The 17564-nt window shown below is 42.1% G+C and overlaps 2 protein-coding genes across 3 annotated transcripts in view; one reads left to right on the top strand and one right to left on the bottom strand.

Annotated features, from left to right (window-relative positions):
* Positions 1 to 1438, top strand: part of LOC141144624 (immunoglobulin kappa light chain-like) — a 54522-nt gene extending 53084 nt beyond the window's left edge. The window contains exon 5 of the mRNA XM_073630493.1: positions 452 to 1438. Within this exon, the coding sequence (XP_073486594.1) occupies positions 452 to 573 (122 nt within the window). The 3' untranslated portion in view covers positions 574 to 1438. The remainder of the gene's footprint in view (positions 1 to 451) is intronic.
* Positions 1439 to 3145: 1707 nt separating this feature from the next.
* STARD3NL (STARD3 N-terminal like) overlaps positions 3146 to 17564 on the bottom strand; it is a 120477-nt gene continuing 106058 nt past the window's right edge. For both annotated transcript variants that reach the window (XM_073630495.1, XM_073630494.1), the window contains 2 exons: positions 13526 to 13588; positions 3146 to 10856 (listed from right to left, as the gene is read on the bottom strand). In XM_073630495.1, coding sequence (XP_073486596.1) covers positions 13536 to 13588 — 53 coding nt within the window. In that variant the 3' untranslated portion in view covers positions 3146 to 10856; positions 13526 to 13535. The remainder of the gene's footprint in view (positions 10857 to 13525; positions 13589 to 17564) is intronic.

Consider the following 17564-nt stretch of genomic DNA (forward strand, 5'->3'; position numbering starts at 1 on the left):
ATGGAACAGCTGAGCAGCCAATTGTCCCATTACTTTTGGTCCCTTAAAAAGTGGGAGGCACATATACAAACTGTTGTAATTCTTACACCGTTCACCTGATTTGGATGTAAATACCTTCAAATTAAAGCTGAAAGTCTGCAGTTAAAGCACATCTAGTTCATTTCATTTCAAATCCATTGTGGTGGTGTATAGAGCCAAAAAGATTAGAATTGTGTCGATGTCCCAATATTTATGGACCTGACAGTAAATATGGTTTTTATTTTATTTTTTTAATACAGAGAGGAGAAAGCCATTAAAAAAAAAAAGTTTACAGTTGAACGTCTAACATAACTTTTTTTGTCTTACAAACATTAAATTGTATTCACAATTGCACAAGTTGGTTTTGAATGGGTAGTGTTTTGTCTGCAATTATTTCACAAATTAACATTTCCTTTTTCAATTATTTTTCCAGGAGTTGTACTTGTCAGACCTTTCAGTTACCGAGCAGCATATCTCAGCTATTGTATATTACTTGTGAAGATCATCCTATATTGGCCTGCCATGTTGTTTTTCAAGTACAAGATGAGACAGTAAATATACATAGCATTAGTGTACAGTCAGCATAAAGTATGTTACCTGTTGGATCAGTTCCATATATTTGTGGTTATATATGTATGTTTTATCTTCAATGTACTGTTACATCTACAGTGGTGATAATGTATTCAACTATTGAAAGTATCTCTAAAGCCAAATCTTTATTTTTCATTTTGGATACTGTACAGAATTATTAAAACCCCACAGTTTTTTTTTTTTTGGGGGGGGGGGGTGTTTTGCCCATGTGAGTCCCACTAGGGAGATTTCTTTTTACTTTCTATCCTGTAACTACAACAGGAAGTGAGAAGAAATTTACCAAAGTGAGGTAAATTGACAGTTGGCACTGGAACAAGTGTACTGGTTGGAACATTCTCCCTTCTATTTCTGTTCTAGCAGCAACCCAAAATTTTGGATTTTCCCTCACTTTTAGACCCGGTGACAGCGATCACCAAAACAAATAGTAGGTTTCTGACCTTATTAAAACTGTCCTGCCAGTTAGAAAAGCTGGGGAAAAAGGATATATGTGAATGCTAACAATTTGTTATAAGCATACTAACCTATGTAGCTTTATGATTAAACCATTATAGACTTCTTTCCCAATTTTGTATAAGTGCTATATATTTCCCAGATGTTATTTAGCAGACTAAAATCAGTGCAATCACTTTGTACCCAGTAGTTATGAATTTGACCTTTTTATCCCACCTTTTCAAGATATATGTAGAAAGCAACGGCATAACTAATATGAGCAATCACTTGAATAGTATACAGTAAGGGAAAAGGTATTAGATCCCCTGCCGATTTTGTACGTTTGCCGACTGACAAAGAAATGATCAGTCTATTATATTAATGGTAGGTTTATTTTAACAGTGAGAGACAGAACAACAACAAAAATAACCAGAAAAACACATTTCAAAAAAATTATGAGATGATTTGCATTTTAATGAGTAAAATAAGTATTTGATCTATCAATCAGCAAGATTTCTGGCTCCCAGGTGTCTTATATACAGGTAACGAGCTGAGATTAGGAGCAGCGTTTCTCAATTCCAGTCCTCAAGACGCACCAACAGGTCATGTTCTCAGGATTTCGCTCAGATGAAACGGCTGTGGTAATTACTAAGGCAGTGAAACTGATCAAATCATCTGTGCAAAATAATGGAAGGCCTGAAAACGTGACCTGTTGGTGCACCTTGAGGACTGGATTTGAGAAACACTGCCTTAAAGGGAGTGCTCCTAATCTCAGCTTGTTAGCTGTATAAAAGACACCTGTCTACAGAAGCAATCGGATTCCAATCTCTCCACCATGGCCAAGACCAAAGAGCTGTCCAAGGATGTCAGGGACAAAATTGTAGACCTACACAAGGCTGGAATGGGCTACAAAACCATCGCCAAGCAACTTGGTGAGAGGGTGACAACAGTTGGTGCGAATATTCGCAAACTGAAGAAACACAAAATAACCGTCAATCTCCCTTGGTCTGGGACTCCATGCAAGATCTCACCTTGTGGAGTTTCAATGATCATGAGAACGATGAGGAATCAGCTCAGAACTACACAGGAAACTCTTGTCAATGATCTCAAGGCAGCCAAGAAAACAATTAGTAACACACTACACTGCAAAGTACTGAAATCCTGAAGCGCCAGCAAGGTTCCCCTGCTTAAGAAAGCACATGTACAGGCCCATCTGAAGTTTGCTAATGAACATCTGAATGATTCAAAGGAGAACTGGGTGAATGTGTTATGGTTAGAGGAGACCAAAATCAAGCTCCTTGTCATCAACTCAATGTGCCGTGTTTGGAGGAGCAGGAGGAATGCTGCCTATGACCCCAAGAACACCATCCCCACTGTCAAACATGGAGGTGGAAACATTATGCTTTGGGTGCGCTTTTCTGCTAAGGGGACAGGACAACTTCACCGCATCAAAGGGACGATGGACGGGGCCATGTACCGTCAAATCTTGAGTGAGAACCTCCATCCCTCAGCCAGGGCATTGAAAAGTGGATGGGTATTCCAGCATGACAATGACCCAAAATACATGGCCAAGGAGTGGCTCAAGAAGAAGCACATTAAGGTCCTGGAGTGGCCTAGTCAATCTCCAGAACTTAATCCTACAGAAAATATGTGGAGGGAGCTGAAGGTTGGAGTTAACAGCCTCAAAACCTTAATGACTTGGAGAGGATCTGCAAAGAGGAGTGGGACAAAATCCCTCCTCAGATGTGTGCAAACCTGGTGGCCAACTACAAGAAACGTCTGACCTCTGTGATTGTCATCAAGGGTTTTTGCCACCAAGTACCAAGTTATGTTTTGTTGAAGAGGCCAAATACTTATTTTGCTCATTAAAATGCAAACCAATTTATAACTTTTTTGAAATGTGTTTTTTCCAGATTTTTTTTGTTGTTATTCTGTCTCTCACCATTAAAATAAACCTACCATTAAATTATAGAATGATCATTTCTTTGTCAGTGGGCAAACGTACAAAATCAGCAGGGGATCAAATACTTTTTTCCTTCACTGTATGAACCTTTTTTTTCTGGAAGTATGAAACAATTACAATTGAAAAATAAGGACTTTTGAAGACTTGTCTGTAAATTAAAAGCATTTTTTATTAAGCAATAATTAGTGCTCAAGGATTTGTGTATATACAAATATTTACAAAGTACCAATAATTACAGATTACCAGTTATCTCATGTGGCATGAACATGTACAGTATATTCAAAAGAAAGACTACAAACAGGGCTTATTCACACCAGTGTGTGGACCATTTGTTTGTTCGAGCATAAAAGATGTACTACTTTCAAAACTCCACAGGGAGCAAGGCACTGAAAAAAAATATAGACTTGTTTACACTGCTGACGTAAATAATGTCATTAGCCCTAATCTGTTAGGAATCTAGTGCCTATTGATATACTACACTGGTGTCAAAGAACCCATAGAGCAAAGCAGTGCCTTTGCAGGGTAAAGCAACAGGTTCACTTTAATACCCCTCTTCCCTGAACCACTTACCCTTCTTTTGGTTGGTTCAGCTGCCAGAAGAGAAGAAAACACCCAGTAATTTTACATATACAAGAGCATTCGATTCACTCCCCTTCCTTTGTTGTGACAACCCAGACGCTTGGTAATTGGCCCAGGGCTGTCACATGGGGAAGGGGGAAAAGTCCTCAGCTTTGTGTAAGCTCCACATAGAAATGCCAGTCTTACATTGGGCTTCCTTCCCTTACTTCTGGCGGAACATATTGACAGGGGAGTAAAGGAAAGAGAAGTATGTGCTGTTGCTGTGGAGGAAGCATTAAAATTACATTGAAATTAATTGAAGCTCAAACCAATAATAATCAAAAACATCACTTGTATGGTAAATGCAGGCTGCAATGCAGTGCAACGAGGGTAAGAAATGCAGTGCAAGTACAGTACAGAAACAAAGGAAATTTTAAAAAAATCCCTGTATAGTAATTACATTAAATAGCATTTGTTAACAGATGTTCACAGTTAAACAAAAGTCATCCCTAAAGAGGTAAACAAAAATAACCTGATCCAACAATAAAATGTCAGTTAACAGACACATGCAAAACATATTTTCATTCTTGCAGAAATCTACTGTAAAAGGTCTTTAATTGGCATCTTAGCGGCTGTTCTGCAGACTGCATTTTGGTTCAAACAATGTTGGGATTCCTCCCAAATCCATAAATTCCTGACTAATATATAGTAAAAAAAAAAAAGTGACTGCCAGAGACTGAAACACAACAGTGCCGAATTGAGAGCAAATTGAAATCTATTCTGCAAATATTAGGAAAAGTTAGTATCATTATTATTTATTTAAATGTGAAAATTAAACCTTGAGGGTCTGTTTTGCATAAATTACCCCTCTTTCACGAGAAACATTTGAACCCTTGGGAATATTTTCAACATGGTGAGATGAAATTCCACCTATGGCTAATCTCAACACATCATTACCATTGCTAGTATCACCATGTCTAAATATATTAGCTGTGAAACTGCAAAAATACAATCGGGAGTGGGCAGCCCCAGATCAAAAGTCAAGCCTCCAAGGTAAAACATCTGCAGGGGGGATTATTATATATCACATTTATACATTCTTCATAGACCTTTATATTAAAACTATAAACAGATCTATCTCTGAATGCTAAAATATATAACTGTATATACAGAATTGAGACATTGAAGAATAAATATACATCTTAAATAGGAACCATTTTATGTGCTGACTTTAAGATCTACATTTTCGGAGTAAGAGGAACTTCCTAAACTAAAAAAGGACGCTATATACTGTAGGATATTTATGAATCCTGGAATACACACATAAAATGTACAAAGAGATGTGCAGCAAAGCATACTAAAACACATTCTTTAAATTTTGATTGCATTGAGTTTTACAAACTATGAAAAACTGCACAACTTCATTTATATGCTTTAGCACACATATTCACCAAACAGTTGTAGTATATGGTAAAGATGTAATTGGTACATTTAAATATCTAGTCCACCTATAAAGCTTGTTTTACCAGGCTGAATTATCAGTTGTATTTATATCCCCAGGGCTCATGCTGCAACTATTACATAAAATGTAACAAGGATAATATAACTACCTCCAGACATAAGGGCTTTCAGACTTGTTTTATAAAAGAGTTTTGTACCAAAGATTGTTCCATAGTCACTAATGATTTTTTGCTACTAAGGAGTCCTAAGCTTGCTTAAAAACAAAAACAAACAAAAAAAAAAAACACATGAAACAATGCCCAAAATGTTGTTTGTAGGTACAGGAAACGCCTTGAGGGTGTGTATTGTGTGCAATCGTTTATATTAAAAAGACATTTAAAGGATAGAAAATAGGTGAAAAATTCCAGGTCCATGGATGGCTTCTTATAACACCAGTCTCTTGTCAGGATTGTTTAATTAAAGGGGATCAGTCTTGGAAAAAATATGTAGGCTGCTAATTCTTATCTCTTCCTCAGAAAAAACAAGTTGCCTGGTGGTCATCTGTGGACTGGCTCTTGAGAACTTATATGCATATTTGTTCTGGGTCAGTGATACAAAAAAATATTTCATCCAGAGGGTCAATTAGCATTCTCTTTTCCAACTACAACAGATGAAGCAAAGAGATAGTGACGCTCAAGCCATTAAGGTCTACCCATTGCCAAAATATCAGCCTTGGGTAAACTGACTCCTGAAAGGGTAACTATACTTTTGGTCACAAATGCATGGCTGCGGTAGACATCTAATGTGCTGTCGGACCATAAATATAAATGGGCGTGTTTTAAAAAGAAAGCATTTTTCCAACTGCTTGCCCCTGTGTGCCACAGCAGTGCTTACCTCTTCAAATGTTCCATGTGCTAACATAGGTAATGGGCAACAAACTCTGAAAGGAAGAGGATGGGGATTGTTTTTTGTTCAGCTACATTGTCCTTATCTATAGACAGTACTGTAGACACTTGACACTTAGAAGACTTCTTTTGTGAAAAAATGCCCACTTATGCCCCGTACACACGGTCGGATTTTCCGATGGAAAATGTCCGATCGGAGCGTGTTGTCGGAAATTCCGACCGTGTGTGGGCTCCATCGGACATTTTCCATCGGATTTTCCGACACACAAAGTTGGAGAGCAGGAGATAAAATTTTCCGACAACAAAATCCGTTGTCGGAAATTCCGATCGTGTGTACACAAATCCGACGGACAAAGTGCCACGCATGCTCAGAATAAATAAAGAGATGAAAGCTATTGGCCACTGCCCCGTTTATAGTCCCGACGTACGTGTTTTACGTCACCGCGTTCAGAACGATCGGATTTTCCGACAACTTTGTGTGACCGTGTGTATGCAAGACAAGTTTGAGCCAACATCCGTCGGAAAAAATCCTAGGATTTTGTTGTCGGAATGTCCGAACAAAGTCCGACCGTGTGTACGCCCTATTACAGTTATAGTTGGTAGGATGCAGGCTTTCTTTAGCAGCCCTCCATTTGTGACCCAAAGTTGTATTTTAATTTCCTAAGTCAAAAATTGAAAAAGAAACCGAAAACAAACAGAATGCAAAAATATGCATTAGAATACAAATTTCCTCACAATTTTAAAAGATAAGTTGATAAACTAGTATTCTAATGCGATTATTTACACTGATTGTAAGCAGTTTGTGAATATCTGCCAATGTTTTTAAACCATTCTTAAAGATTTCCTGGTCTTCAGAGCACAGATAATTTTTGGTATAGGCGAACCACTTTTGCTGCAGGAATTTCTATTTGGTTCTATTCATAAAATTACACTTGCAGACAATGAACCATAACACACATACATTAGAAAAATAGACAATTGACAGTGACTTTGAGAGGAGGGTAGGGGAAATCTGAGCCGCAGTAATTGGGGTAAACATAGGCACCTGATAATGTCTAGAACATTGAGTTGCAGACAAATCATGTTCTTGAAGTTGGCAAATTTCAGCTTGAGAAGGGGGAGGGTGCCTTTGGTCAGGTTCCCCCCCCCCAACATGACCATGCAGCTAATGCCAGTGGGAGGCAAGGGCTAAAATGCCGGGGCTATCATCTGGTAAAGATAGCCCCGTGTGAGAGTGTAGCAGCTAATGTGACTGTATTGACAGCTGGCGCACCATAAGACAAATACTGAGCCAGTGTCACACTTCGTCTTTCACACATTGGCATGAGTTTGCTCAGTCTGCCTAATGGCAACATCTGTTGTCAATGCAGTTACATCAACTGCTACATCCTCACGTAGTGCTGGTTTACCAATAGTTCTGGCAATTTAGAACCCACCTCCCTACCGGCATTGCTCTCAATAACCCAGTCAGGGCTGTCTTAGAAAATTATGGGACCCCATAAATCTTACCCAACAGGATCTCCACTACTGCCCACAGGCATCCCCTGGTGGGCCCCCTTGCTGTTATGATGGGGCCCGTTATCAGAGTACTGTATTACAGGACCTGGCTGGGGTGCCTTCTCAAGACCCAGCAGACTACAGACTAGGATCATGCCAATCCTAGTGATCCCCTAGACCAGTGGTTCTCAACTCCAGTCCTCGGGACCCACCAACAGACCAGATTTTATGTATTACCTTGGGGAGTTGCAGACTAGAATACTGCAATCACTGAGCAGCAAGTGATATCACCTGTGATGTATTTCAGCTATCTTGCAAACCTGGCCTGTTGGTGGGTCCTGAGGACTGGAGTTGAGAACCACTGCCCTAGACCTTGCAGATAGGCTGGGGTCAGGCCTCCCAAAACCCAGCAGACTATAGATTAGGGGCATGCCAATTTCTTAGGTTCCCCTAAACACGTCAGATAAAAAGCTAGGGTCACCCTTGAGTTCCCTAGGGGTATCCTCCTGGTGTTTCCTTGACTTGTGGATCAGCAGATACCCTAGTGCAGCCCTGGAACTCCTCCAACAAAACGTCATCCTCCTAGAATCTATTGAACAAAGTTCTGCTGACAAGCCTCCATTGGCAATGGCTATCAGTTAGCTCGGACATTTCCTGTCTAGTTTGGGTTCTCAGGAGTTAATCCTGCACCTGTTTGTTGTGAAGACAGAGGTCTCTGGCCATATATGGCTAGCAGCAGGTAATTCCCTAGCCAAGTGGGGACTGTGTGCTGTGGGTTTGGGCTGTGCAGAGCCAGAGGCTGTGGGGAGCTCCAGGAATGGAGCAGCCTGCATTAGGTGGAGACCTGCTGAGTACATGGTAGAGGATTGATACTCTGCAGCCTTTTGGGGTGATGGGCTTTGCACAGGTTCAGTAGGGGGCCCTCCAACAATCAATGAAAATTGACAAACAATGCTGAAACAAAGGAACAAGAAGTCGTCTTAAGAGTGAGCAGTCATCCGAGTTGGATTCCAAAGCAGTATGCAGTACATGTGTCCCTGGGCCCTGTATCAGTCCTGTCTAGTGGAGATGTGACACGTGTGGAATCCTGCCTTCATACAGCTTATGAGACAGAATCTCAACCCACAGGCAGCCCCTGCTGGGCCCAAGCCTCCCTGTTGACATTATGAGACCCAGGCCTACAGGAGTACTCCCTGTACCCCCCAATCTATGGCCCTGGACTCAGTCACCAGAGGTTTTTTCTGTTTTCATAGTGACTGGAAATTGCCCAGTTCTGCTTTAAAACTACCTAATGCACAAGAAACTAAATGAGGCCCATGTTTGAACATGCTCCCTTATTGTATGCATGTAACTCAAAGCTTTTTAGATGTCCAGGTAGGTAATAAAAATACCTTAAGACCCCTTTCAAACGGAGGCGGTGCGGGCGTTAGCGGTAAAGCGCAGCTAGTTTTAATGGCGCATTACCGCTGTTATAGCAGCGCGCTTTTAACCCCCCAGAAGGGGTTAAAAGCGTCTGCTTAGCGCTGCTTTTAAATCGCTTTGAAATCGGCGCCCATTAATTTCAATGGGCAGGGGCAGTGTGAAAACACTTGGGCTCTCACACTGGGGCTGCAAAAGAGGCAGTTTACAGGCGCTTTATAGCGCAAAAATGCCTGTAAAGCGCCTCAAAGTGAAAGGGGTTTTAATCAATGACCTGATCAGATCAGTTAAGATCAGCTATCTTTTGCCAAAATGTTACAATGTTGATGTGTATACTTTAACCTTATTTAGTGTTGGCAGCTCAACTCAACCGCTGACCATAGAGGCCATTATGAACTACGTAAAATCGCACATGCCCCCGATGACTTCAGTTGTTGTGAAACATGTAGGGTGGAGTCTATGTACGTGCTGTTGCCAAGCTTGTCTTGCTGTGTACACAAACTTAGCTACCTCCACACATGGTCTCATGGTTTCATATGTGATACACACTTGCATTATTTGGAAGTTTTAATGTTACTGGATCAGGTATATGTGATGCCTGATTTATAAGGATATATCATACTAAGCGCATTTGACTCCATAATAGAGTCCTGCAACTCTGTAAGTTTATCTTACATTGGTGGTGGAATTCGATCACACATACTTTTATGACTTTCATTTTTGCACGTTTTCATGAACAATATCTATTTACGATTTTTTTTTTATACATTTTTTAAAATACATTTTTTGGCAATATTTGCTCACTATGTTTATGGACTGATTTGATTTATTTTTAATAGCGCTGCATAATTTTTGTTCTAATTGTATTGCACAGTATATCTGACTGTTTTTGCTAGTGGCTTTTTTCACTTTCTTCTTCCTTTTTTTGTCAGCGCGTTTTCCTTCTCACTTGCATTATGAAATAAGAGTTATTCAAAAAGGTATTTAAGGGTAAGGTACTACCACCTTTACTCCCAACCGAATGCAGTCAAGACGCAGTGAGTCATTTCTCTTTCACAGAAAAAGCAATAAAAAAAACCTGAATTTGTACTCCTCAGTGTATTCCAGGACACTAGATCTATTTGATCGCTACACTGTCAGTTGCTCTGTGCTCCCTAACCTGCTTAATTATTGCAGTTTAAACAGTTCTCTGGGAGAAATTTGAGTAGTGTATGGCCAGGAATAATAATCAGAGAATCATGCTTGAACAATCCTTGGTAGTGCGTTTAAGCATTAATTCAATAAATAAAATATGCCAAAAATCAGAAGAAGAACTTAGAAAATGTAAATAGGTTTGAGGAACACATGAAGAAGTGCATCATAAATACAGCAGCTAAGTAAAGGGAGGTTTACTGAAGGAAATTCTAATGCAAGCTAGTCTTTAGCCTTGGCTAGTGGGAAGGCCCTTGTGGACACTGCACCTTTAAAAAAATCTGTGAATCACATTTGATAATAACGTCCAAGCGCAGCAGACACCATAGCTACCAAATATTCACATTATGCAAATCTCAACTGAGCTTTACAAGCAGTAAACATATAGACAAAGTAGTATAAAAATCACCATTCCATAGCTGCATGTCACAAAACAATCTGTTTTTAGGTTGGCATGGGAGCCAGCATTATAATAAACACAAAGGCACAGGAATATCAGACAGTAGATACCAGCAGAGAGATTGATCTTCGGTTCCAGTGAACTATCTCCTCCAGGAAAACCATGACAGCACAAAGCAGCAAGAGTCATTACAGCGCCAATAGTCAAAGTATGCAGCAAAGTTGTCATTGATCAAGATGGCTACCTACAGCCCATGTCTACTTCAGTGTTCAAGGAGTCATGTTTAGCAGCCATTTTGCCTTTCAGCAGCATCTGTGAAGTGTAATCAGCTGCATGACTAAATCTCATTTTTTTCCATCTGCATATAGCGGTCTGCTAGATGAGCTGACGAAGATTCATTGCTGTTGCCTTTTACTAATTTCATTCGTGCAATAAGAACATATTCCTGAGAGGAAAGAGACAACTTATTCATACATGTTTTACATAACAAACAAATACACCAATGCACATCACTAAACAATATAACAAAAGTCATATTTTAATATTTTTGAGTCAACTTAAAGTGGTTGTTGAGCCACTATAATATGATCATGCCATCCTGTGCCCCTGTGCTATGTGCCCATGTGCCTGTGCTGTGGAAAAAAAAAAAGCCCATTATACTGTATATCAGAGCGGCTTCCGGCGCTCACGTGACTCCTTGGCTCTCTCCTGCTGACAGCTATAGTGGGCATAGCCAAGCACTGCCGCCGCCATCAGTCGGGGAGGAGAGAGATCGGAGGAGTCACGTGAGCGCCAGGAGACGCTCTGATATGTGGTATGATCTGCATCTTTTTTATACAGCACAGGTACAGGGGCACATAACGTTTTATACCAGAGGGGATGGCATGATCATAGTATAGATTTGATTGCACCAGAAGGGGAGGATCATGGAGTGAACAGAGCTGACAGGCAGGGAGGGGGGAGAGAGAGGACAGAGCAGGGCAGCGGCTGATGGAGGCACGTAAACTGACCACGGTGTCAGGGCTCAGCAGCCATGATAAACTGTAATCAGTTTACAGAAGGGAGGGCATTGCCAGGCAGGATCAGCCAAGTTTTTATGTGATACAGGGGGCCAAGTTACACAGCACAAGCACTGTGCTGTATAACATGCTTGGAGGGAAATGGCTTTTTTTTTTTTTTAGGTTAACAAACACTTACATTTATTTACTAAAAGTGCATCTTGAACTGATTTGGTTTCAGTAAACTGTGTATGGTTTGCTATAAGATACATCACTTTAGGCCTTACACACACAACCTTCGTATAACAGCAGCATGTACAGCAAGTTTTTATTTAGCATTAGCAACGTTTTCTGCAAGCTTCAGGCAGTTTTTTTAAACTATTTATATTTAAAGTAGAAGTGTGTTTTAACCCAAAAAAATACCAAATACACATACCTACCTGCTGCAGCATTGGTACAATGCTGCAAGCTGTCCCGGCTGACTCCAAGCCTGAGAACTAAATAACCACATGACCTTTAATAGCTCAGTTCTCAGCCTTCACTGAGCAGAGACTAGTGACTGTCACAGTCACCAGCTCTCTGCTCCTCCAGTGCTCGATGGCACGCCGGAAAGGAGATGGGGCGAGAGAAGCTGGCTCAGCGCGCTGACTTTATTGTCAGGATCTCTCCAGAGTCTGGAGCAGGTCTGCGATGTCAGCTGACAGCAGGCTTTAGCTTTTTCAAAACTAACATTTTGTATTTACAAAGCACAATATAAAACATGACAAAAGCAACAATAAAAAATGATCTGCTTTACAATTCATACAGGTCTACAACTGTGAGAGCCCAACACATTTTTTAAAGGCCTGTCACACTGGGAATCCTTGCAAAATATATTTAACCGGTAATACTATACTCCCCACAGGCTCGCCTCCATATTCCCAGATAGTTTGGCGAAATTATGGTGCAACTGATCACCCAGGAACTTCTACCCCACATATGGTGGACCTGTCCGATTATCACCAGGTTCTTGGCGGTGATCAACACTTTTCTCGTATCAGTAATCCGTACACCGATGACTAACACTGTACATGGCTCTCTTAGGAGTAGGCATCCAGGCCTCATTATATACAATCATTCAGAACTCCTACCCTACACTGCTGCCAGGCTAGCAGCCGGGGAGATGATGGAAAACCACACAGCTACCTAATCTAAGTTTTTCATTTGTTCTCAATCTCCTGCTGGAACTCTCATATGCTAAAGGCCATCTCACAGCTTCCAAATGTAATGACCAATGGGCATTATTGTTGGAAGACAACAGGATTCCAGTTTTCTAATTTCACCTCACCCGTCATTCATGTTTCTTTCTTCAGGATCTAAAGCCCCATTATGACTAAAATATGTATATACTAAGTTCTTAGGGATCTTCACCTTTATTGTTTTACTACTCTAGATCCAATCTATGATGTATTATACCATTGTAACTCAATGCCCTGTGCGTATTGTTTGCTATTTTGCACTACTGTTTTTGTCTAGAAGCTCTGGCCATTTTTGGGGCAGTTACTCACTCACAGCATTGCTGGATTATGATTGTTGTTGATGCAATGTTTGAAGATATGATTCTTGTGCCCTAATGCTCTGTATATTTTATACATTTTTAAAATTAAAAAGATTTATGGTAAAATCAAAAATTTACAAATTAATAACAACCATAAAGCTCCTGTATGTAAGCTTATACAGCCAGCTTAAAGTAAACCTGTCACATACTTTGACATCTTGGAAACACAGAAAGTAAAAGAATTACCTTCAAATATAGTCTGCCTAAGTGCCATAGGAGACCATAAATGTCAGCAACTCTAAGCTCCGTTTTAAAGTTCTGCTCCGCTGCAATATCTGGGCCTCTTAATAGGGCAATAAGACACACTCCATTCAGAAATCAGTAGGAGGAATTGCTGTATATGTGTGTTAATTTTCTTATGATAGCTTTAATAGTTAACGTGTGTGAGAAATTTACTTAGAAGTTTCAGGTTAAGCTAATTTTATCAAATGCAACTTAATTTCATACGAATATTAGATCATAGCTAGAGCTGTCTGTTTTCTCAGACAGTGTTTTTTAATAAACATAACAGCAGTTTACCTTGATAATCTTACACCAAAAGCTTTTCACCGTCTTGTTTCTCATCAGCTTCTTCATCAGATTCTGTTAACATAAACGAGGTTAAGTGCAATGGACTGCTTTTTTAACATAAAACAATTATGTAACTATGTATAAAGAAATGCATCCACCCAGGCAAATATTAAGAATCAAAACCTGAAGCTGGGAATATAGCTCAATGCACAATGAAAGTAAACAAATATAATTAGCTGACATGTATTACTTCAAGCTAGCCACAAGAGGGAGCCATTTCACTAAAATACTGAACCTTCAATACTCCCAACATGTTAAAAACGTACAATCAAAAACAAGTTACAGAACATCTAAATTGCGATTAGCTTGCTGTTCGACAACACTGACATTCATTCATATGAGTGCAATTAGTAAAGGATTAAAAAATGAACAAAATTCTTAAACATAAGCTTCATTTTGCACATAATAGAAGAGCTTACAAAATAAGGGATAAATACTTTGTTAGCATTATTAAAAAAAATAGAAATTATTTACATTCAACTATGAACGATCACCCAGGTACAAAAATAACTTATAAGTGCTAATGTTTTCTGAAGAAAAAAAAAATAAACCCACCATTAAGCTGTTTGAAATGAACAATTATATATTAAAAACAACTATACTATATAATATACTACTGTAATAATACTGTATAATACTGTATAATATAATCATTTGACTACTAGTCTGTAATACCCTTCATTGCTAGGACATGTTTTAGTTTTCTGTACTGTAGAAATTTCACTTTTTACTATACAGTAAAAAAGAAAAAAATATAAATCATCTTGAAAAAATAAAAAAATAGGATTTTTTTACTTACCGTAAAATCCGTTTCTCTGAGTTCATTGACAGACACAGCCTTCTTTATTTAGAGGGGTAGGGTTATATCATCTCCGCAGGAGTAGGACTAGGCAGAACAATAAAACAACCCCTTGCTACACTCATGGGCTGTCCTCCGTCAGTATATAACCCCCTCCCTTCTCTAGGTATTCAGTTTAGTGGCAAGCAGTAATAGAAGTATCAAAAAACTCCATAGAGGCGTGGGTGCTGTGTCTGTCAATGAACTCAGAGAAACGGATTTTACGGTAAGTAAAAAATCCTATTTTCTCATTCGTTCATAGACAGACACAGCCGTCTTTATTCAGAAAGGTAGGGACGTCCCAAAGCAGTGCTGAACATGATGGGTGGGACAGCAAAAAAATCCCAAAGTTAACACAAAAGCCAACCAGGTAACAGGAGCTTCATACAGGACAAGCTGGAACCCAACCTGAACAGTACCCCTTCAAGAGGGATTAGACTCTCTTAACAGCAGCCTGCAAAAAGCTTGCGGCCAAAAAAGGCACCCGCAGATGCCAACCCATCCACTTCATAGAACTTGTGAAAAATGCGCCACGAACGGCTGAAGACAGAAGGCCCAAGACGCACTAGACGTCCGAGAAGAATGCGCCGTAACAGGGAGAGCAGGAACCCGATTTCTGACAGAATAGCCCAAAGTCAACATCTGTCTGATCCATCCAGAAGGTCGCAGAAGAAGCAGACAGCCCCTTTCTTGTCCGTGAGTACAGAGAGCCTGACCTCCAAAAGACTCAGTGGCTGGCAAATACAACCGAATCCCCCAAACCACATCCCGGGCAGATAAGGCAAATTCCTTGGGATGTGTTGCCAGGGACACAAGAAAGGAAACACAATGTCCTTGTTCAAATGGAAACCCAGGGACGGAACTATAGAAAAGGGTGAAGCACCGCCTAAACCTGGGTAAGGTGAACAAGAAGATAACGACACCCTGTGAGCAGAGGTGAAAGCCACCAAGAGGCCACCTTTCGAGACAACACCGAAAACAGCAAGTTCAGATTCCACGGCGGTAGAAAAAAACCCCACCAGTGGAAACAGACGTCTAACCCCTTGAATAAAAGGTACACACCAGGGAGTGCGAGACCAGGGGAGGCTGAAGACGGCCACCCAGGCTGACACCTGGCCCTTGATGGTACTCGAGGCGCGTTCCTGCTAAACCCCCCCCCGTAAATGGGGGTCGGAACTGGAGCCACCTAGAAAGAACAAGGATGAATGACCAGTGCTTCACACCAGGATATATGCGCTCTCCACACGCGGAGGTGAAAATTTCCTAAGATGGACTCCCTAGCCATCAACAGTGTCGGAACTGTTGCACCTGGCTCAACACAGCCAGGCCGTTAAAACCAGTGACTCTAAGGCAGGATGGAAGAACAGCCCTGGGACCATAGATCCTTTCCAAGAGGCAGTCAACAAGGAACGCCGGTGATCAGGCGCACCCGGTCGGTGTACCCAGACCGACTGGACCCATCTGGGGATAACCCGCAGCCCTGATCCTGAGTAAAAGCCACAACAGAAGCTGGAGAGGAGGAAAGGCATAGGGAAATGTCACTGGCCCCATGGGCCACCAGAGCTGCCAGAGCAACCCGTGACCTTACCAGAAACCTTGGTACCATCCAGTTGAACCAGGACACCAAGAGAACTACCTCATGAGTGTCTCAGCGGGAACAAACCCGAAGAAACACAGCCTGGTGAAGGGCCCATCCGTGGTCCAACTCTCGCCAACTGAGGTATCCGACTGTCAGCATTCCACTCCTGGAATGCATACACCGGAAAAGGGCCTGCCCACCGGGGAATACTGGCAACAGCCAGGCCGCCACAGCCTATTTGACCCACCCTGGCGAAGGGCATAAGCCAAAATGGTTGCCTTGTCCGACTAGAATCATACCGGGAGCCCCCGAAGTTGATCCGTCCATGATCCAGACTTAGCCTGATCGCTCAAAGTTCCAGGATATTACCTGGTAGTCCGGATTCCACCAGCGTACAATGACCCTGAGCAGAGCTCAGTCCTAGGACATCCTACCCGAACCAACTGGCATTGGTGGTCACCCTGTTTAATACAAGGGGAGAAAGGATTTATCCCGCCAAAGAACCGGAGAGCGAGCCACCAGACCAGGGAACCCTGGTTTCCTAACTCAGCCGAATCCGATTGTCCCGAGACCTCTGGCCTTTGTCCCACGCCAGGATCTCCCTGAAGGGAGCTTGTATGGATCTGCGCAAATAGAATCGATTCAAAAAGGTAGAAACTCTCAGACCCAAACACCCACACGCGGTCTGCAGAGGGCCTACCTGCCGGACAGAAAAATAAAAAATGCAGCATGCAACTTCTGGAGTTTGTCCAAGAGAAGAAAACACGCTGGCCAGAGCTGAAGCTCGGGCTTAGATAATCTGACGTTCTGGAAGGGCTCAAGCAGACTTCAGATAGTATAGATGCCTACTGAAATCAGTCAAGGTCTGTATAGAAAAGACATTGCTCCTCGGGGTAGCCGAGGAGTGGCAGAAGAAGGGGGTGAAAACCGGGGGCCTTCACGGGGGGAAAATACCGGGGACATAGACCGGGGCCCCTCACAGGGGGCACATACCGGGGCCCCACACGGGGAATAGACCGGGGCTCCTCACAAGGGGCCCCTCACAGGGGGCACATACCGGGGCCCCTCACGGGGGGCACCTTACAGCGGCACAGACCAGGGCCCCTCACAGGGGCGCCAATCCAGGAAGCCACAGAAGCCGCGGCCCAATAGGCCACAAAAGCCGCGGGCTAAATTTTGCCCCCCCGCTGCAAGTGCGCGGCCCACGGTGGGACCGGACCGCCCGATCGGACAGCTGGTCAGTAGGACGTGGCCTAAACTTTCGGACCTCCAGGCCGGTAGACCGAAAATTTAGTCCGCCAGCCGCGAGTGCGGTAGGCCGCAAAGACGCGGCCTAAATTTTCGTCAGCGAGTGTGGTAGGCCAATTTTCGGCCGCCAGCCGCGAGAGCAGCCCCCCGGCTGGAAGGCCGCAAAGCTGCAGCCTAAATTACGGCAGCTACTCACCTCCCAGGCCCAACCCTAGATGCCCCCCCAGTAACAACCCGAAGGTGGAAAAGGAGAACCATGTCCCAAATCCTCTAGGCCGGGAGCCTGGGCCTCACCCAGGATGAGGGGGGGAGGAAGGGAGGAG

The sequence above is a fragment of the Aquarana catesbeiana genome, linkage group LG05 (genome assembly GCF_042186555.1).
Source record: "Aquarana catesbeiana isolate 2022-GZ linkage group LG05, ASM4218655v1, whole genome shotgun sequence".
NCBI classification, from domain to species: domain Eukaryota; kingdom Metazoa; phylum Chordata; class Amphibia; order Anura; family Ranidae; genus Aquarana; species Aquarana catesbeiana.